At 46.3% G+C, this 23,639-nt stretch overlaps 1 protein-coding gene across 1 annotated transcript in view; it reads right to left on the bottom strand.

Annotated features, from left to right (window-relative positions):
• The window catches only part of LOC138268125 (enoyl-CoA delta isomerase 2-like), a 1,004,455-nt gene that overhangs the window by 384,644 nt on the left and 596,172 nt on the right, over positions 1-23,639 (bottom strand). Inside the window, exon 4 of the mRNA XM_069217527.1 lies at positions 10,537-10,639. Within this exon, the coding sequence (XP_069073628.1) occupies positions 10,537-10,639 (103 nt within the window). The remainder of the gene's footprint in view (positions 1-10,536; positions 10,640-23,639) is intronic.

Genomic DNA, 23,639 nt, shown 5'->3' with positions numbered 1-23,639 from the left:
GCGAATGAATGACCTAGTTCACTGAACATTAGGACCCACATGCGACTGTCGGCAGGAGTTAACTGAAAGATGGGCAGTTTCAACTGCGGTCACCACAGCCATTGGGTAACAGTGGGGACTGTGACAGTCGTGGGTCAATGGCAGTGGCTGTTGGTCGTGATGACCACGTACATGGCATACATGCATGCTGTGTTTTGCTAAATCACTCACTTGACTCCTGACACTGCTGCCATCAACACCTTCACCACTTCAGCTGCCATGTGCCATCTTTGGGAGTACTCATGCCAGGTCAATCAGGTGAAAGGGCCTTTGCCATCTCTCCTGAGGAGATGGAGAGGCTCACTGAGGAGGTCCTTTCTTGTATGGCCAGCTCTATGGCTCACCAGAGGCGCAGGTAAGAACATCATAGGCTTATTTGACTATGTCCATCACCAAATTTTCCTTCCTCATAGGCTACAATGTTGCTCTGAGTGCCAGTGAGACTTTTTGTGTTTCTTTTGCTGCATTTTATGTTCTATATGTGTGATGTACATGGTGCTGGTAGTGGAGACAAGTGCTATATGTATTTCACATTACCATTGTGTTGTGTGATAAACCCTAGACCCTCCCTCTGTTGCATTCGTATTGCTAGGCAAGGACACCTTACAGCCACTTACACATCTTTGTATATGATGTTTTTAAATGTAATACATATATGTGCATTACATCATGAGCTATGTGTGAGAAAGTAGCCTCTTTCTATCATGTTTACCCCCATATTTGGCTGTTTGTCAGTGTGATTTTACTGTCTCACTGGGATCCTGCTAGCCAGGACTCCAGTGCTCATAGTTTGAGACCTATCTGTCAGTGTGTTTTTACTGTGCTCCTAGTTTGTAGCCTATATGTATTGTCAGTATGCTTCACTGTGTCACTGGAGTTCTGCTAACCAGAACTCCAGTGCTTATGCTCTCTCTGTGTACCAAATTTGTCACTGTAGTTAGTGACTCCAAATACCAATTCTAATTGGCACATTGGTCCCCCCTTATAAGTCCCTAGTATATGGTACCTAGGTACCCATGGCATTGGGGATCCAGGAGATCCTTATGGACTGTAGCATTTCTTTTGCCACCCTTAAGAAGCTCATACAAACACTCCTTCAGGACTGCCACTGCAGTCTGGTGTTACAGGCATGGGAGGGGTATCCTCCCAGAGCCTTTGGAAATGCTTTGAAGGGCACAAACTGTGCCCTCCTTGCATAATATAGCCTACACCGATTCAGGGACCCTCAGTCCCTGCTCTGGTGCAAAACTGGACAAAGGAAAGGGAAGTGACCACTCCCCTGTCTATCACCACGCCAGGGGCGGTGCCTAGAGCTCCTACAGAGTGACCCTGGTGTTAGCCATCTTGGATTCCAAGGTGTGGGGACCCTCTAGGAGCATCTGAGAGGCCAGTGCCATCAGGTGACACCAGAGACCCCTACTAATAGGTGCATACCTGGTTAGGTAGCCAATCCCCCTCTCAGGGGTATTTAGGTTCTCCCCTCTAGGTGTTTCCTCAGATTCGGTTTGCAAGACTCCACCAGGACTCTTCTGCAACCTCTGCTTCAGCTTCTGATTGTCAGATCAACCGCAGACTGCTCCAGGAACCACTGTAACTGTAACAAAGTATCCAGGAAGAATACTGTGACCTGCAACTTCAGCTCCAGCCAGCAACTGCAACCGTTTCCAAGGTGTGCACACTCTGAGGACTGGCTGTCTTCACCTTGCACCAGACGGACCAAAGGAATCTCCCATGGAGTGACGGAGTCACTTCTCTGCTTCAGCAGCGACCTCTCTGTGATGACGATCTGTACTCTCTGCGATGATGATCTGACTCTTGTCAACGAGCATGATCCTTGGAGCCAGGTTGTGGACCAAAGTGATCCTGACTGTCCAAAGGTCCAGTTGTCCAAATTTGGTGGAAGTAAGAGCTTGCCTCCCCGTACCAGACAGTACCCCTGTGAATCGCATCTTCTACAGCTCCTTGGGCATCTGTGCGCTTTTTCCAAAAGTTCTTCATGCACAGCATAGCCCAGGTCCCCAGCACTCTATCCTGTGACGCACAGCTCTCTGAGTTGTTCTCCGGCGGCGTGGGATCCTTCTGTGTAGTGCTGCGATGACCGCACTTTGCAACTCCTTTGTCCCCCTGTCCGGGGACTACTCTGGGTGCTGCCTGGTCTTATGAAGGCTCTCTGAAGTGCTGAGAGCCCCTCTGTCTCCTCAGTCCAAGTTGAGACCCCCTGGTCCCTCCTGGGTCCGTGCAGTTCCTCTTTGACACAAAACGTGTTCTTGAGTGAACTAAGGCGTGTTGGTGGAATCCAGCGATGCAAACAGCCTGCATCCAACAACATGACGTGGGACATCTCTTTCACCAAGCAGGAACCCACAGATATCTTCTTTGGTGCATTTCTATACTTTTCTTCCAACTGGAGAATCCACTTTTGGACCTTCTTCCAGGTGGGCAGGGGTTCCTGTTCTTCCTGGACTCTTCATCGACTTCTGGACTTGGTCTCCTCTCTCACAGGTCTTCAGGCCCAGGAATCCATCATTGGTTGCTTGCAGTCTTGCTTGGTTCTTGCATAATTCTTCATCACGTCTTGTAGTGTGTTCTGAGGAAATTTGCTGTACTTTACTCCTGCTTTCCTGGGCTCTGGGGTGGGGTACTTTATTTACCTTTGGTGTTTTCTTACACTCCCAGCACTCCCCTACACACTACACTTGCCTGGGGGGGAATCCGACCTTCGCTTTCCACTGTTTTAGTATGTAGTATGTGTTGCCCCAAGGCCCATTGCAATCTATTGTGTTTTTCACTGTTTGCACTAATCTATGACTGTTTACTTACCTGATTTTGGTTACTAGTGTATATATTGTGTATAATACTTATCTCCAGAAGGAGTATTGCAGCTAAAATGTTTTTCGCCTTGGGTCACTACAATAAAGTACCTTTATTTTCGGTAACACTGAGTATTGTCTTTTATTGTGCATAAGTACTGTGTGACTAAAGTGGTATTGCAAGAGCTTTGCATGTCTCCTAGTTCAGCCTTGGCTGCTCTTCTACAGCTACCCCTAGACAGCCTAAGCTGCTAGACACTGCCTACATTTCAGTAATAAGGGACCTGGTATAAGGTGTAAGTACCTAAAGTACCCACTACAAATGAGGCCAGCCTCCCACACTATGTATGCATACTGTTTAAGGAATTAAGGATCTCCGTGGAATGTGCATAGTCCCACAGATCATTAAACCCATGTCTGGCTTTGCCAAACTGTTGTGAACAATGTGAAACTCACTGTGCGGTTCAGAGTGCCAAACAACCCTGAACCCACATAGAGGATGGGTACAGGATGTACTGTCATGCATGGAATTGATGGAAATGTGAGTGTCACGTAAGTTCGGGATGCTCAGCCTGCGGAGACAAGAGCCTGTAAAATGTTTATCCAGTATGGGCCTTAAACCAGGATAGGATAGAGTTACTGTGGCTATGGAACTGTGGCACTGGGCCCACTCCCTGTAAACCTGCAGGTCTTTGACTGTGGCCAAAATGAGTCTTCAATGGCAAGACTTGGCCTGAAGGCCTTTGTTATATTAACTACATTAGGAATGGGCCCTGAGGTAATTCCCTGGCCTAGTGCATATTTGTGTTGAACATCACAAAGGCTGTGGGAGTAAGGAACTTGTCATAAGTCAATGACACACATTGTCTTTGTGATGACAAAAGCTCTGTTGTCACCTTTCCACAAATCATATTTGTACAATAAAAGCATATTGCACGAGTGCCAAACCTACAGTGCAGAAAGTTGGTTGATTCAGGAGAGGGCATGACATGTGACTCATTAACTTAGTTACATGCAACCATTCAGACCTTAGTATGTTGGATGCGAACTCTGTTGGATTGCCACTTATGGAAAAAGTTGTGATTTCAGCTTCAAGTACATACCACACAAACCTACTCTGAAGTGGTGTGAGATAAAATTTGGTACACCACATGTCACAGGGAAGAGACTTTCACGTGCCATCCCTGGCAGCCCTTTCATTGTGACTTAAGTGTGTGTATTCTGTACCATGGTAGCTGCCCATAGGGACTGTATGCAGTGAGTCATTGTGGCTGGACATAAATGTGTCAGTCCAGGCAGGCTCAATGAGTTGAACCTTCAGAAGGTGATAATAGTGTGTTGTGCTTCATTTTTGCTCACATCACAGTACATGTTGCTTGGGCTGCCTGATGTCAGTAGGCTTGCTTAGTCAGTGTAGGCCATGAGCAGGGTAGTAGGTAAGCCTACAGATGACTCCAAAAGTGTGTATTTATGCCCCTGTATTCATCAGCATGTGTGCTTCACACTTTTGGTTGTTGGCGATAACAAACTTTTTGTGCTTGGTGTTTCGGAAATGCATATGACATAACCAGTTGGCCAAAAATTGAATTGTAACCTTTTAATTTGTCTATTGTATCTATAGCGGTCAACATCAGAAGAAAAGGATTTGGAGAGCCATTGCCCAGAAGGTGCGGACCCAGGGATTCCATGGCCAGCAGAGCACCCACTGTAGCAAGGTAGGAGGACTTCAAACACTGGGCGCAGAAGATCGCAAAGGTCCAGCTTGGGCTATCCTCCCAACGTGGGCGGGGTACACACCAGAGTCTGACCCCCTGATGGCCTGCATTCTGGCAGTAGCCTACCCCGCACTTGATGGACGTTTGAGGGCAGCACAGCAGCTACAAGGGGGTGAGTCCTGGGCATCCTCCTGCCTGTCACATTGCCAAGTTGATGTGTTAGAGTCTGCCAAGTTTCCCTGAAGATTGGAGAGGGGCCATGTGTGAGACACAAGATGAGCACTTGTTTGTGTAGGTATGGAAGTTGGTGCATGCATGCTGATGTGCCTTGCCTTTTAGCCCAGTCCCCCAGGACACAACAGTGTATACTCCACAACCAATTTATTCTCCAGGGCCAACACATGGCTGAGTACAGTGATCGATCAGGTCATGCTGTTTGTTTATGTGGGTGTCATTTGTAACCAACATTCCACTGCTCTTCTGTGTGTCAGCCCCCAACAACATAAAATATAAGGTAATAGACTACTGTACTCAATCATGTGTCTGCTTACGTGAGTATATTGGCATGTATCCCCCACAGGTCACTTTTCTTCAATGTGTCATGAGTGCTAGAGCCTCACTACTGTATCTCATGTGAAGGTGGCCATCATACATTTGACAAAGCCTACATTGCCTTAGGATGAAGTCACAGAGCACTTCTTCCCCTTGAAGTAGTGAAGGTCCATTGACATGATTTTGGTCACATCACTGTTGCCATCATTCCTTGTGCCTACATGTTGGCATGTGTACCATTCACTTTTGCATATTATTTTCACTGCTGTTTCATGCATGGTTTATCTGTCTTAATGTCATGACATCTGATTCCTTCAAATATTTGTGCATGCCAACATGTGTTAGAGCCTACAGTTCATGTGGTGCCACAGACAAGAGTGTGTCACCACTGCTTGGCGGCTAACACATACCCTCATCTGTCACTCCATGTACTTTTGTATGTACAATTGAAGAAACAATGAAGGAAATGACAGGTAGGACAATGTTTTTTATTCACAATGTGCATTTCCATGTTATAAATGTAGAATGATTTGAGGACCTGCTTAGCACATGTTAAATGGTGAGGGTTTATTACCTAACTGTTGACACGCATCAGGGAGTGACTTGCTTATGTACACTCATTCATCCAAGGGAATCTCTGTTTGCATGACAAAAAGAGTCAGTGATGTGCCTCCCCCGTTAAGTAACATGTTAAGGGCCTTCTACAGGTACTGGAGAATCCCTCAGCCGCTTCAACAATGACTGGACGATTGGCTTTTACTTATGCAATCTGAGTAGGGTGTTCTCAGCAAAACCTACTGAAATAGTTTATTTCCCTGGGGCTAGCCGATTCATTGTGATGTGGATATTTGTAGAAAAATCTCCTAGTCATTTTGACCAAATGGTCTTCAGTGTTCTTTTCTGTGCAAAATGTGTTATCTGTCAGAGCAGCATTGGTACAATTTCCACGAGTCTATTTAGACAATGTACATATTGTGAAGTTACCACTGGAGAATTTTAACAGGGTGACATATGTGTATCCCTGTCACCATTTTCCAGCTACTACACTTCTTGCTGCAACATGGCTGGATTATTTGGCCATCTTTTGATCATGATGTGGTATTGGGTATGTGAACATTAGTTGGATGCATGACCTTGTGTGGGATCTGTGAGAGTGAACTATTTTATGACAACAGGTTACTGGGGGATCCTACATAAGCCAAACCATTCAAGGTGATAAGGTCTCCTACTTGCTTCATGGGTACTGTGATTACACAACTTCACCCATACAATTGGAGTTGTCTGTGATTCTGATTTTCCTGTGTGCAACTGTTCACAGTTCATGTAGCATGCATGCACATGGTGTTGCAAATGCTGGGATCACTTTTGTGAATCTTGTAGCTGGTAATGTTTGCTAATCAAAGCAGTTGTTCAAGTGTGTTCAGGCAGATGCAGTGACCCTATTTGTCTTTGTAATTTCAGCATCAGCACTGGCAAGTGGAGGAGACAGGGCTGAAACCAGTGGGGAACCGGCTGGCCACTGTACCTCCAGTCTCGAGACATTGGACATGGAGGAACCCAGTTGCGCAGAGGGTGAGGGGAGTGCCACGGGGGACACAAGATCAACATCTTCATCTTTGGATTCTTCGTCCAGTGGCTACTCCCTAGTGTTGGCTGACCCATTCGGACCTGTACCTGTTCGATCCTTGTGCACCACCCCCAGCCCCATCTCCACCATCCATGTTGCTCCCCACCCAGTTGGCCATGCCCACTCACCCAAGAGGTTGGGAGCCTCCTTTGTCCCTGCCCTCGTTACCCCTGCTGCACTGAGTGAGGAGGCTATTGCCCTCCTCAGGAGTATTTCTGTGGGTCAGACTGCCGTTCTGAATGGCATCCAGGTGCAGGGCAGCCAGCGTCAGCAGGTGGTTGCATACCTAGAAATCATTCATAGTGCTATGTCTAGCCTACAGAGATCTTTTCGGGCTCTGGTCTCCTCACTGATGGCAGCCTTCTGCCCCCCACAATCCTACCCCTACCACTTTCCTCTTTCCCATCCAACATGCGTATACCCCTACCTGTCCCAAGCACACACACATTTACACGCACTCACCTCAACACACACAAACAGCACACATAAGCACGGACAGCACAAGACACACCAGCACACAAGCATTCAACAGTCCCTCACACAGACCACCAAACCCACCGTTACCACATGGAGCACCCCAACACCCACAGACCCACACACCAGACACAACCACCACTCCCACCTATCATCTGCACCTCACTGCCACCCAAGAAATGCAAATGCCCACACTCACACATGCAACAGACACCACCCAAACTCAAGCATACCACAAACACACACAATAGCAGCAGCAACAACACCCACAGGTAAGACAAGCACTTCCTCAACCTCCCAGCCCCTAATCCCTTCTGAAGACCCTACCTGTTTTCCCAAAGAAAGTTTCCTTTTTGACCTTGCCCTTACCCCTGTGAAACCACCCACTCCCAAAAACAAAAGGACCTTGCCCACATCTCAACTCATACCTTCCACATCCAAGTCCTCCCCTGTCACATCTGTCCCTCTCACCCTAAAACCAGCCATACCCCTCCAACCCCCAAGGAGAAGCCCACCCCTCCCAAAGTCTAGCCCCCCCAAAGTCTAACCCACCCTCCCAAAGTCAAGCCTCCCTCTCCTAAAATCAAACCTGCCATCTCAAATCTGATCCCACCCCACCCAAGGGGATCATTGAGGTGCCTGGCATGCACATTTCATGGTCCTTCCTGTGGAGGTTCCTATGCCATTGGTCAGTGACTCAAGTTGTGGTGCACAACAGTGCACATGAGCTTCTGTCTGTGGGCTGGACATTGGCCTTGACACATATTCCACGTTATGTAAAGTTGTGTTAATAAACTGAAGCTGTTTTTGGGTACAATTTTGTCCTGCCATCACTTTTCTACCTTTTTGCTGTTCCTGAGTAATTTGTGATATATGCCTACAGTTGTGTTTGATTAACTCTGATTGCTGATTCATTTGCTGTAGTTGGGAAGAACAGGCTTTGGGAGCAGTGCTGGTGTCACCCAGGACAACAAGAGATGTTCAGGTGATAGATATGTGGGTGGTAATCCAATTGGGGTGTCATTGCATTGTGTGTTGTTTGATATGGTAAGTATTTCATCTTGGTTTTTAAAATGTCAACATGTATTGGGTTACATTTGCCCCCCTCATGTTGATTGGCCATTTGTTTAATGTGTGCAAACTAGCGTTTTGCTTGTCCAGACATGTAGAGTGTTCAATTGTGCTACTTTCCTATACAATTGACTGACGATGGGTCCATTTCCAAGTCTGTACCTTCCAGCTACTTCATCTACATGTGCGACCCATTCTGATGCTGTTATATTTGCTTTCTTGACTTGCACTTACACATTTGGCAGATAGTCATGTCACTTGTTAATACTATTGGTTGTCCCTGGGATACATGAAGGCCCAGTTCCTGTATAAATAGTGTTTTAGGACCATGTGCACAATGAAATGTGTCGCAGGACAACATCCTTCCTGGTCTCCCTGATGCCGTCATCCCTATTTTGCAGGCATTGTTTACATTATAGGCTTTAGATAACTGTCTCTCAAAATATTTTGAATCCCATTTAATATCCACTGTCTTGAAATTTGGGTGATATGTGAGGGTTCCCCTACAGGGGCGTTGCTTAGAAAGGTGCGTTTGGGTTAAATAACACATCCATACATATGTGTCTTCATTATCTCGACAGGCCATGGCACGTGAGGAATGTGAGAGTGTCAGTTCAATTAGTAGTTGTGATGTTGATGTGGTGTTGCTGTTGTGTGACACAATGTTATGTACACTTCACTATCTCTGAAACTGGGATGTGCAGACATGTGGTTTTATGGAGTGTAGTGGTACGGTGTCTATGATCTGCCCTCACGGGGCATCATGGGGCTGTGATTGGGTCATATGTTGTGTACATCTCCGACCCTGGACACACAAGATGATACTTGGACCCCATACATGGTAGATGGTGGAGCATTGTTGTATTTGGGGACACGAAAAGGTATTTTGTCTTACAGTTGGTTGTATGCATGGTGAAGTTGATTTTGGGCTCCATTTATCAGCAACAACAGGACATGTGTGATCGGCTCCATGGCAGCACAGGATGTGTGACTGCCTACAGATGAGTTTGTGCCATCTGTGCCTTCATTTCCCGAAGCTGGGATGTGATGGTTGGACCGCCACAGTCACATCAGTGGAAGGCAAAATCATGATGTGTCTGGCGGAAACACTGGCTCCGCCACGGACCACCAAACTCATAATCAGGCCCTAAATGTAATAAGCAATCCCCAATGCTATCCTGTGGAAAAAGTAGGCCTAACAGTAGTGAAAAACTAATTTAGGAGTTTTTCACTACCAAGACATGTAGAAGCTGAAAGTGCATGTCCAACCTTTTAATTAAAATTAACCCTACCCTATGGACTACCTAGGACCTACACCAGGGATGAATTATATGCAATAAAAGGGGAGTTAAGACTTACAAGTGGTTTATATTGGCAAATCAAATTGGCAGTTTAAAACTGCTTTCAGGCTACAATTGCAGGCCTGGGACATGTTTTAAGGTGTACTTGAGTGGGTGACACAATTAGTGACACAATTAGTGTTGCAGGCCCACTTGTAGCATTTACCTTACAGACCCTAGGTGCATGATATATCACTCTGCAAGGGACTTATAAGTAAATGAAGTATGTCAATAAGATGTAAACCAATCAAAGCATGTTAAGGGGAGTGAGCACAAGCATTTTAGAAAAGTGCTAAGGCCAAAAAAACTAATTTCAGCACAGAAATGGAGGTTAGTGGGCAAAAGGTTTGGTGGAAGGCCACCCTACGACTGACAGGTATAACACATATGTTTTCATTATTTCTTCTTACAGTAACCAATGTAGCTGGATCCTGTGTGTAACAGTCTTCAACACGTTTGGTTCTCGTCCACAGTATAGAAAAACTGTCAATACATGGTTTAATTATATAAAATAATTGTCAACTGCTGTAAAACAAAATATTACAATACTTGGCAGATACTTCATTATTTGAGTAGACCTTAGTAGCAAAATAATTATTCCCAGTTATTTAAAGGTTAGTCAAAGTCAGTAAATTATTCCAATTTACCCTCAAGATTTGTAGGTCTATAATATATTTGGTGTTTCAGTCCAGGGTGAATGTAGCACTGTACATATAATCATAAATATGCACAAAAAAAAATACAATTAAATTGTAGGTCACATTTTCAGAAATTTTCTATATAAAGTTTGTATATGTAATAAAATCTTGTTAAGAATGATCAGCATTTTTACTCTTATCAGTATCAGTTTGAAACTGTACATACAATGTAAGACAGTAAAATATTTCCATTGGTATAATTGCTCCTACTTGATAGAATCTTCGAAGAGTACCATCCGTTGCTCTGGTCCTTTTGCTAGAAACTTCAACATAGAAACCAGGTCATTTCCACTAGAGAAATAATCTCCACTTCCTGCAAGGAAATAGCATAAAAACATGTAGTTTAATAGTAGACAAAAGAATCTTTTTGTATTGTTTCTCTTTCTTTGTTTATGGCTGGCTGGCATTTCTTACTTATGGCCAAGGACAGGGTGCTAACCAACCTATCACTGCCAGTGCTTTCCCTTAATTCTTAAATACAAAAATGTCCAGTTAGGTACATTTAAATTCATACATACTCATTTTCACAATACCAAATCATTGTATTGTACAACAACAACAAAGTTAAAAAGAAGAAAATAATAAATGATATTGCCAAATGAATCAACTTATATGAGAATAGGGTATTAACATCATTCATAATCAAATGCAGCATATGCATTCATAACATCAGTTTAGTGAGTGCTAAGAACAAATAAGAGTATATTTACACAAAAGTGGCGTATCAGGTCTGATACGCCACTTTTCTTGTGTTGCCCTGTGCCCCCCCTAACATCACCATGGTAGTGCTGTATTTACTATACAGCACACCATGGCGCATGTTAGCACAATAGTGTGATATTTTATGACAATATTGTGGCACTTTGCAGGATTCGCGCCATAAATTATGGCGCTAGTCCAGCATAGCACAGAGAGGCCCATAGGTTATTATGGGAACATTACTTAAACGTCTGCCCTAAGCAGGTGTTAAAAATGACGGAAAAAATGGCGCAGTGAAATCTTGTAAATTTCACTGAGCCATATTTTTGTGCCTCCCTGCGCGTGAACACCCTCCTTGCATATATTGTGCTTGGCACAGGTATAATGTGGTGCAAGGGGTTACGAAGTGGTGCAATGGATGCATTGCACCACTTTGTAAATATGGCACACAGTGGGGGCCTCCTTAACTCCTCTGCATAAAAAAAGTGACGATAGCGTGGCCCATAGTGCTTAAAAATTCATGCAAAACGACGTGAAAGGTTAAACGTAATCACAATAAAAACAATGGAACAGCATAAAAGCTCAATTAATAGGTGCAGATTCTATAGTAAAGCATTTACAGTCGCAATTTTAGAACAGATTATTGCATATAAGGGGCAGTCAATAAAAGTCTCTCTCAACCTGCAGGATGTTGATTATGTTTCTACCTATGTATCAATTTAGGGTCATCATCATGACGAATGGGATGAAGACTGAACACAATCAATTCAAGATGCTGGATCAATAAAACAAGCATTTGCAATGCACTAGGGTCTCGCATTTGTCCGAGTTACAGCTATTACCAGTTGTAAACTCCCAACCGGATTTTTCTTGCCACGTTGAAAGAAAAAAACAGTGCGATCGTGCTGCTACAGTTAATTCGTAATGAAACCTATCAGCAAAAGTGCAATTATGTACGTAACCGGCAAAAGTGCAATTAACTATGTAACAGGGTCGATATTATGCAAAGCGCTCGACTTCTGCCAAGCGAGATCGCGCTGCGAAAATAGAGAAAAAGTAGTCCACATACCGGACAGGAAACAGCGAGCCTTACATGTTTTCTGTACTTGGTCGCTGCGCTCAAGGAGGGCTAACCACCGGAAAAGGCATGACGTATGCGTGCCTTCCACTAATGAAAACAAGCAGATTTTAACAGGCAATTTCACGAAAAAATGAAAGACACTGACGTGATGTGGACGGGGCTCTGAGCCCTTTTCTAATTCCTAAAGCGTCTCGCAAGCGATACGCTTGCGCAAGAGCGCATGGGACACAGGCTCGACCCTAAAAAGGTAAAGAAATACACACAAGGATTACATCAATCTATTATTCTGTGAATTGAGTTATGGGGTGGGTCATATCCAAAGTACCTGCGAGTTACAATTTAGGTACCTGAAATGTAGAAAAAATAAAAATTCAGATAAGTTTATGCAGCAACTGAATAATGTGAATATTTGCGAAAGATGAGTCAAAGGTAAACTTACATATATCACACAAGGACGCGACTGAATCCTGTAAATGGTAGGTACTAATGGTTACAAATAATGTCAGATCATAAAGGATAGCTGAACATTAAGTAATGTAATGTAAGTAATGTATTTAACCATACAAATGTCTTTCAGTAGGAATTTAAAGTACCGGTGCCTCAGCTGAAGAAGCCAATCAGCGATAATGACTGGAGTAAGGATCACACCAGGCAGGCTTAGTTAAACCGAGTGGCTCAGGCAGTCCTGCCAACCCGATAAACAAGAAAATCTGGGAAGGAATTCTCCCCATAAATCGTACCATGGTGGCGGGCTGCGCCCTCTGTGTTGCTTCAGCATGGGCCAACTGTTTCCGATGTTGACATACTCTAGGATGAAAGCGTATGTAAGGAGCATGTGTCCATGATACATACTAGGACTAGACCGCAATTTGTGAAATGTGTGCTACTTTAATACATACAAAAACTAGACCGCGACCTTGCCGCGGGTATATTAAACAGTACATATTTCTCTAGCATCATGAGGTTGTTACAACTCATCAGACGTCAGGTGGTGTTTAAATGGGACACAATTGACAGCTTGAAACATTCAGTAATAGTGAGCGTTAGAGTCTCTCAACATCTCAACTTCAGAAATGGACGACTGACAGCATACGAGGAATTACATATAGTAATATGCTTTTGTACGTATTATATGCACACCTGTTTGACAAAGCATGGCTAAGGCTGCCGTCCAGTCCTTCTAAGTATCACATACTCACTCACCTTACATCATGCGCTTTCATCCTTGAATAATTCGACCGTGGAATCAGTTGGGCTTAACTCCCAGGTACTTTGGATATAACCCTACATAATGCAGTTCATAAATTATTTAACAGATATAATCGTTTGATTTAATTCTTTCTCATTTTTTATTGATGCAGCAACTTGAAATTATCGTGCTCAGTTTGTATTACCTTAATCGTGATGATGACACTATATTGATACATAGGTTGAAAATCCATCAATAGCCTTCTGGCTAAGAGAAAGTTTCATTGATAGACCATTATGTGCAGAAATCTGTTTGTCTACAAATTGACACTGTAAATCATTTACTATAGAATCTGCACCCTTTATTTGGGCCTTTCCGCCTTTCGATTGGTTTTATTGTAATCAGTCTTACCTTTCGCCCATTTTTGCAGTTACCTAGGCCCATATTGATACTTTTTGACGCTAAACTGCGCTAACGCAGTTTAGCGTCAAAAAATTTAGCGCCGTCTAACGCCATTCTGAAGCGCCATGCGGGCGCCGTATTTATGGAATGGCGTTAGCCGGCGCAAGCAGACCGGCGCTGCCTGGTGTGCGTGGAAAAAAACCACGTAGACCAGGCAGCGCCGGCGTTGGGAAAAAATGACGTTAGGGCGTCTTAAAATGGGGCAAGTCAGGTTGAGGCAAAAGAATCGCCTCAACCCGATTTGCGCCATTTTTTTACGACGCCCAGACGCCATTTCATGACTCCTGTCTTAGTAAAGACAGGAGTCATGCCCCCTTGCCCAATGGCCATGCCCAGGGGACTTGTGTCCCCTGGGCATGGTCATTGGGCATAGTGGCATGTAGGGGGGCACAAATAAGGCCCCCCTATGCCACCCAAAAAAATATAAAAAATTATACTTACCTGAACTTACCTGAATGTCCCTGGGGTGGGTCCCTCCATCCTTGGGTGTCCTCCTGGGGTGGGCAGGGGTGGCAGGGGGGGTCCCTGGGGGCAGGGGAGGGCACCTGTGGGCTCATTTTGAGCCCACAGGCCCCTTAACGCCTACCCTGACCCAGGCGTTAAATAGTGGCGCAAATGCGGGGTTTTTTGACCCGCCAACTCCCGGGCGTGATTTTTGCCCGGGAGTATAAATACGACGCATTTGCGTCGCCGTCATTTTTTTAGACGGGAACGCCTTCCTTGCATCTCATTAACGCAAGGAAGGCGTTCACGCAAAAAAATGACGCTATTTGCCCATACTTTGGCGCTAGACGCGTCTAACGCCAAAGTATAAATATGGCGTTCGTTTTGCGCCGAATTTGCGTCGAAAAAAACGACGCAAATTCGGCGCAAACGGAGTATAAATACGGGCCCTAATCTTTAGTTTTAAATCAACTGCATGTTTCTATTGTTCTTTTAACATGGGGTGGAACAAATTAAATGTAGAAAGCTGCTTTCTGTTCTCAAAAAATGTTACTTTGGCAGCTATAGCTAGGAACCTCCTAGAAGTACCATTCGTGTGGCACTACTCTACTTAGTGAAGTAAATATTTATTATATTGAAATAATAAAACCATTTAAAATATGTCAATATACACATGAAAAACAACAGATTACACAGTGCTAGCGCATCTAAAAATTAGATGGAAACTTGGATAACAGCTGATCTGTTAAATAAAAAAGTTAAAGTATTATTTTAATCACTATTGTATCAACAGAACTGAAGTGCTGTCTACATTTTTCACCACTGTCAAAATAAAGTTAAATATTTTTACGCTAATTGCTAATTACATAAATTGCATGACTCAGCCAATTGAAAGAGTAAAGTGACTTTTCAAATATTATTTAACTGCAGTGTCAATATCACTACAGCAAGCTTCCCTAAAGAGAGTACAGCAATATTTCTTCCTAAAATCATGTCATGCAGTAGACACAAAATATGACCTTGAGTCTCTAAATCAGTGTTACAAAGTCTATAGCCTCTATTTCCCTTTACCGATTTTACATGGTAAACTGAACACTGGGGATATACAATGCAATTAAAAAAGTGTTGCTGTACCCTTTAGCTTCAAGTGCTGTTTAAGATACGTGCTTGGAAAAACAATTGTTTCCTTAGCAGTTTCCATACAGATTCTTGGCAACAGCCAGGAAATCATTAGTAATCAACACCTCTGCGACAACTTTTGTAAATGGAATTTAAGCTGAACATGAATAATTCTAATACCATGGTTAAGCTGGTATTTGTCAGACAGATCCTTATACTACATCAGTAATTTAGAGTGACAATTACTACTGGACTCCTTTAAGCACTCATGAGTTATGTACTTTAAAAAATTTGATTCTACCACGGCACATATTAACAAGTATATTAAGGTACACAAATCTGTCAAAGCAGAAATTAGGTGTTAGTGCCATTTTGAGTTGCATTCAGCCTTGGGGATTTAATGATCGAAATTTAACGACTTCCATTTGCAATTCATGCTTATCACATCAATGTTACAATTTTGACTACAAAAAGGCAGCTGATCGATAAAGGAGTAGTAGAATATGTTCACATTTGCAAGCCATTCCATCGACACCTAAACAGGCCATATATTTGTGAAACTGATTTACAGTTCCAGTACTGCATTGCTTCACAGATGACAGTTGGGATGACCACATTAGATGATCGTCTATTAAGACCCCAAGATATGGAGATGCTTCCATTAGCAATTTTCTTATTATCAATAAAACAAAGGAATGTTAACATATTAATTAAAAAAATAATAGTTCTAATTTTGATTAAATTAGCAATTAAATAATCGTCTTTATTCTATAACTGATAAAAACAAATCTGAAGGCTTTTTGGCATACATGACATGAGAAGTAAGCCATCTGCATAGGTAAGAGGGACTAATTTTATTCACCTAAAGGTGGGGAGGAGTTTAACACAGTCTATGGAATATACAAATTAGTCATATATAGCAGTTTGTTTTGGGCATCACGGAATGAAGGCCTTTGGATTTAGGAAGCATTCCACACGCCCATGTCTGAGATTGAAACTCTACGAGCAGGTAGAATCGATGCCCTACCTCTTCAGTTTTAACTACAGTCATACCCTATCCACTTAGTCCAATGATGATCTATAGTCAATAAAGCACAAAAGCAGGCTGGCCGATTTTTCCTAGTAGTTATACAAAGCAATAAAATGTCAAAATATTGTCCATGGTGGAACACTGTTTGTGAAAATATATCTGAAAAGAGTTAGGGCCTGATTACGTGTTTGGTGGTCCGAAGACCACCATGGCATTTACAGTCCAACTGCCATCCACTTGGCAGTCAGACCACCATATAACGATGCTGCGATTCCAGAGAGGAAAAACTGCGAGGTCTCGCCAGCACCGCCAGCCAGCACATACCGCCACAGTGGTGAGACAGGCCAAGGAGGCCATCAGAGCCAATGTTTCTGCTGGACACATTATGATGTTGCCTTCTGCTAACATGACCGTGGCAGTCCAACCACCATATTTCCAGCAGGCAGAAACGGAAAGAAAGAAACTCACCTGCAGGCAAAGTCACAGGACCTGTGGTGTCATGGAATGGATCACACACAGAGCCTGCCACTGCTGCTGCTCATGGGTGGAGTACTTGTAGAAGGCCCTCAACATGTTTCCCAATGGGAAGCTATATCACTGCCCTCCATTTGGCCCTCCAAACCCAGATTTCTGTGGAAAAATGATTGAACACAACCACATATGATTCCCACATTACTGCAAGTCACTTCATGATGCATGCCAACAGCCATGTAATGAACCTTCCCCATGTCACATGTGCAGAGCACTTTGCCATATGATGGAAATGCACATTGTGGCCAAAAACTACAGTCCTGCCTGTCATGTCCTTTATTGCTACTGCAGTTGTACATGCCAAATGACATGCAATGATGGGTGAGGGTATGTGTGAGCCAACAATCAACGGTGACACACTCCTGTCTGTGGCACCACTTGAAATGTAGTCCCATGACATACATGTTAGCATGCGCACATATGTGAGGGACAACAGAAATCATTCCACGAAGACATGTAGACCATGCATGAAAGAGCAGTGAAAATTATTTGTCAAAAGTAAAGTGAAAGGAACACATACTAACCTGAAGGCACAAGGAATGTTGGCAACAGTGATGTTACACAACTCATGTCAATGGACATTCCCCACTTACCAAGGGAAAGTTTTGATCTGTAGCTGCACCCAAATAACAATGTATGCTCTATCACACGTATGATGGTCACCTTCACATGACAGACAGTAGTGAGGCACCAGCACTTCTGACACACTGAACGCAGGTAGTCTCTGAGGGGGCAAATGCCAATATACTCATTTGAGCAGACACATGGCTGAGGACAGTGACCCATCACTTTATTTTGTTTGGGTTGTCACAATAAAGAGTAGTGGACAGATGTGTACATAATACACACACAACACCAACCAACATTAATTGCCATGTGTTGGACCTGGAGAGCAACTTGTTTGTAGACTGTACTCGGTTGTGTCCTAGTTCCCTGGGCTAATAGGCAAGGCTCATCAGCATGCACCAGCTTCCAAACCTACACAAACAGATACTCATCTTGTGTGTCACACATGGCCCATCACCAATCTTCGGGGAGAGATGGCCGAACATAACACATCAACTTGTCAATGTGACAAAGAGGAATATGTTCTGGACTCACCACCTTGTAGCTATTGTGCTGCCCTCAAATGCCCATCAAGCTCCGGAGAATCCACCTCTAGAATGCAGACCATTAAGGGGGTCAGGCTGCGACGTACACCCCACTCATGGTGCGACGGGCACCCCTCCCACGTTGGGAGGCCATCCCCAACTGGGCCTCCGCCAGCTATTACGACCCACAGCTTGGAATCCGCCAAAATCTAGACACCCACACAAGTCCGCCATACCAAAGGTCAGTGATGAACTGGCAATAACAAAACCGAAACCGTCACGCCAACAGGAATACGCCCACACTATCACGACCCACGAATCCATGCGGTGGTCTTTCAACCTCGGTATTCCATTGGCGGTACACATCGCTGCGATCAAAATACACACACGTTTACAAAACACAACCACATTGGACAATTCCAAATACACACACCTGATACACATGCACACACCACTCCCACGCACCCAATACAATAAAAAACACCCGCCCACATCACCCACAAACCCTTACTACCTAAAATTTTGACGAAGGCCAGAGAGACAGCACAGCAAGGACAACACCAGCATACAGAGGCACACAACACCATCACACATACACATCCACGCACAAAAGAGCACACACCCCTAAACATCACTCAACACATCACAACACACACCACCTCACACATCACCCACACCACCCCATGGCACCGCAAAGACACCCCAGGTTTTCTGAGTAGAGCTCAGGGTCATGGTGGAGGAAATCATCCGGGTAGAGCCACAGCTATTCGGATCACAGGTGCAGCACACCACCATAGCTAGGAAGATGAAGCTATGGCACAGAATCGTGGACAGCGTCAACGCAGTGGGACAGCACCCAAGAACACAGGATGACATCAGGAAGAGGTGGAACGACCTACGGGGGAAGGTGCGTTCCGTGGTCTCAAGACACTACATCGCGTTTCAGAGGACTGGCGGCGGACGCACACCTCCTCCCCCACAACTAACAACATGGGAGGAGCAGGTCTTGGCTATACTGCATCCTGAGGGCCTCGCAGGAGTAGCTGGAGGAATGGACTCTGGTAAGTCAAATCTTAACTATTACATCCCCCACCCTATCTGCATGCTATCACATACCCCTACCCTCACCCTCACCCCCATCACTCCAACTCCTCACATATGTCCCACTATCACAAACCACACATCCCAACACCAAGCCCTGCATGCAACAACAAAGCATGGACACCCATCACCAATGCATGTCCACTGCACATACCCACACAGACCCCTAAACAATTAGCACACAAGGTCCCACACAGGAATGCAAGCACTGTGGTACAGGGTCACCCACCCATTGCACACCATGGCACACACAGATACTAAAACTATGCCTTTACACCCCTGCAGGACCCCTACCCAACGTGACCGGACAGGAGGTTCCAGACGTGTCCACTCCACCCACAGAAGAGGCCCTCAGTGATGACAGCAGGTCTGTCCAACTGGATCTAGATGACCAGCCCGGCCCATCCGGGACCTCGAGACAGTTGGTTCCCCTCACATTGGCACAAGCCACAACAGAGCCCCCCCCCTCTGGAAACACCAGCACAGCACCCACCCAGCGGGCCCATATCTCTGTCCCCAGGACACATCAAGCAGCAGTGTGTCCACCCCTACAGGGAACCCAGGCTAACCCACCACCCCAAGAACAGCAGGGACCTGGGGGCAGTGGTAGTGGGCACACGGTTCAGGGGACAGAGGTCCAGGAACACAGGGGAACTGGGAGGGCTGCTGTGCGACAGGGGCAGGACAGGCCCAGGGAACCCACTCTCCACAAGGCCCTCTCCAACATCATGAGAGCCTACCACCATTCCCAGGAGACGATGGCAACGGTACCTGCCAAGTTTCAGGAGACCCAGCGGCTGCAGGAGGAACAGTATTTGGGGTTAAGGGAGTAACTCAAATCCATCAATACCACCCTGGGCACCATTGTAGGGGTATTTCTGTTGTCGATATCCTCTTCTTCTGCCTCCTCTTCTTCACTGTCCACAGGCTCCACAGCTGCCACAACACCTCCTTCAGGACCATCCTCCTGCAGAAAAGGCACCTGTTGTCGCAAAGCCAAGTTGTGCAGCACACAGCAGGCCACGATGAACTGGCATACCTTCTTTGGTGAGTAGAATAGGGAACCACCTGTCATATGGAGGCACCTGAACCTGGCCTTCAGGAGGCCGAAGGTCCTCTCTATAACCCTCCTAGTTCGCCCATGTGCCTCATTGTAGCGTTCCTCTGCCCTTGTCCTGGGATTCCTCACTCCATGACAGGTTGGGGTAGCTAGAGTCACCTGAAAATGTTGAGGGACAACTGTTAGACACACACGAAGCCTTAGGGACAACCCCAGACCCAGACAACTATTCACACTGTATAGGGTCCATGTCCTTACCTAATAGCCACACACGGTGCCCCTGGAGTTGCCTCATCACATAAGGGATGCTGCTATTCCTCAGAATGTAAGCGTCATGCACTGAGCCAGGAAACTTGGCATTCACATTGGAGATGTACTGTTCAACCAAACACACCATCTGCACATTCATCGAATGGTAACTCTTCCGGTTTCTGTACACCTGTTCACTCCTGCGGGGGACCAAGGCCACATGTGTCCCATCAATGGCACCTATGATGTTGGGGATATGTCCCAAAGCATAGAAGTCACCTTTCACTGTAGGCAAATCCTCCACCTGAGGGAACACGTTATAGCTGCATATGTGTTTCAGCAGGGCAGACAACACTCTGGAGAACACATTGGAGAACATAGGCTGGGACATCCCTGATGCTATGGCCACTGTTGTCTGAAAAGACCCACTTGCCAGGAAATGGAGTACTGACAGGACCTGCACTAGAGGGGGGATACCTGTGGGATGGCGGATAGCTGACATCAGGTCTGGCTCCAACTGGGCACACAGTTAATGGATTGTGGCACGGTCAAGTCTGTAGGTGACAATTACATGTCGCTCTTCCATTGTCGACAGGTCCACCCGCGGTCTGTACACCGGAGGATGGCGCCATCTCCTCACCTGCCCCAGCGGACGTGCTCTATGGATGAGAACAGCGAGCAGAGGGTCAGCCAACACTGAGGTACGAAAACACAACTTTATTGCACACATTTGTCAATCCGCTATGTGCCTGTCTTAGTTTGTATGCAAGGCCTAGATATGTGTGACGCATTTAAAATGAATGCCATGTGGCCCCCTGAAATGGCGGCTGCCTCACCTGTAAGGTGGGACAATGGGATATGAGGTAACTGCGCTGGCGTTGTACACCGTCGCGGTAGGCGGTTGAAGACCGCACCGCAATCATGCATTGGTTAACATTGGACCCTATGGGTCCCAGGAGCCAATGACGATGTACGCCGACGGTGAAGGTACACACCACCGCAGACGTGACCGGCATTTTCTCTCTGTTCACTCACTTGATACCTGATCTTCAACAGGAGAGGACCTACACTGCAAGTGCTGCTGTGACCTCAGTCTGGAAGCGACAATGGCTCATGTGTCTGGGGAAAGGACCCCTGCCTTCACATTGGAGGAGTTGGACAAACTAGTGGATAGGGTCCTCCCCAGTACACGCTACTCTATGGTCCTCCAGACAAACAGGTGAGTACACTGTGAGCATGCTATATGGGCAATGCCTGTTTGGAGTGGTGTGGATGGGAGATTGGTGGGGGGAATGAGGCATGCATGAAGTGACGGTGAGTGTATGTGCATCATGGCAAGGGTAGGAATGTGGGCCAATGACTGTGACGGTCCGGACGGTTATATCTTCTCCTTTTCCCCTGTACTATTCCTGTAGGTCAGCGCCCACCAGAAGAAGGATATTTGGCGTGCCATCGCGAAAGAAGTCCGGACCCTGAGGGTCCACCACATACGGAGCACCCACTGCTGTAAAAGATGGGAGGACATTCGCCACTGGAGCAAGAAGATGGTGGAGGCCCAGCTGGGGATGGCCTCCCAACGTGGGAGGGGTGCCTGTCGCACCCTGACCCCCTGATGTTCCGGATCCTGGCGGTGGCGTATCCGTAGTTGGATGGGCGCTTGAGAGCATCACAGCATCCACAAGGGGGTGAGTACACTCTCATTTAGCTGAATCAGCGTTCATTGGAGGTGTCTGGGTGGGGGAGGTGGGCTGTGGGTACCCCTAGGCCAGGGCGAGTTTTGTAGACAAGGTCCCTTCATAAGGCAGGCCATGTGGCACCCCACCCCACCAGTGTTAAGAGCCATCTACCCCTAGTCAGGGTCCTGTGACTTCCATGTGTGCAGCAATCGGGCATAGGCCTTGTACCCCATGTCCCTGTGATTAATTAGGGAACTCTAAGTGCATGGCGTAGTGCGGAGGGCTGCTGTGTCTGTAGTGTCCGCCAACGGTTGAGGTATTGCATGCACTGAACATGTCTTTCTATTTTCTCCCCCCTCCCCTTTTTGTGGTCTCCCTGTTCTTGTGTGCATTAGCATCATCACGCGGAGGAGCAGTGCCACCAGAGCAGGAGGGAGCTGCATCCCACATGGCCCTGGAAGGTGAGGCTACGGACTCCAAATTCACCAATGAGACGGAGGGCGAGGGGAGCTCCACAGCAGGGACAGGAGCGGAAACCAGCGACATGGACTCCTCCTCTGATGGGAGCTCCCTTGCGGTGGCAGGCCCCTCTGTGCCCCCGCATCCACAGGTACAGCCGCCACCCCTCCTTACCAGCACCGCCCCCCCAGCAGCCCCTCAGCGTGTGCCCCGTGGCCACTCAGCCAGGAGGGTGGGCATCTCCTTCACCCCAGGCACCTCAGCCCCTGCCCCTGTCAGCCCTGCTGCCCTCAGTGAGGAGGCCATTGACCTCCTCAGATCCCTCACTGTTGGGCAGTCTACCATTCTGAATGCCATCCAGGGTGTAGAGAGGCAGTTGCAACAGACGAATGCATACTTGGAGGGCATTCATTCTGGTCAGGCAGCCCAACAGCGAGCTTTTCAGACTCTGGGTTCAGCACTGATGGCAGCCATTGTCCCTGTGTCCAGCCTCCCCCCTCCAACTTCCTCCACACAGCCCCAATCCCCAGTACCTCTGCCTATCCCAAGCACACCATCAGACCAGCATGCACATACCTCAACACACAAGACTAGCTCGGGCAAACATAAGCACCACACATCCCATAGGCACTCACACAAGCATCATACCCATACACACATACCAACATCCACTGCCTCCACTGTGTCCCCCTCCTCCTCGTCTCCCTCCTCCCTCCCTGTCACGTCTCCACTCACACCTGCATGCACTACATCTTCAGCCACTACGTACATCACCAGCACGCCCATCACCACACACCACTCACGTGCACTCTCCATCCCCACTACCATTCACACATCCCCTGTGTCCTCTACCAGTGTGTCTGTGAGCCCACCTCGCAAACTACACAAACGCAGTCACACACCCACCCAACAGCCATCCACCTCACGACAGCCTACAGCCCATGCACCTTCACCCAAAGTCAGCAAACGAACACCTCCTACAACCACTACCTCTTCTTCCACTCCCAAACCCCCTCCATATACCCGTCCCAGTGTGCCTAAAAAACTTTTCCTGTAAAACCTTGACCTCTTCCCCTCACCTCCCCCACCCCTTCCGTCCCCTAGGGTACGCCTTTCCAGGTC

This window comes from Pleurodeles waltl, chromosome 2_1 (genome assembly GCF_031143425.1).
Source record: "Pleurodeles waltl isolate 20211129_DDA chromosome 2_1, aPleWal1.hap1.20221129, whole genome shotgun sequence".
Classification (NCBI taxonomy): domain Eukaryota; kingdom Metazoa; phylum Chordata; class Amphibia; order Caudata; family Salamandridae; genus Pleurodeles; species Pleurodeles waltl.
This window is presented reverse-complemented; position numbering and strand designations above follow the sequence as displayed.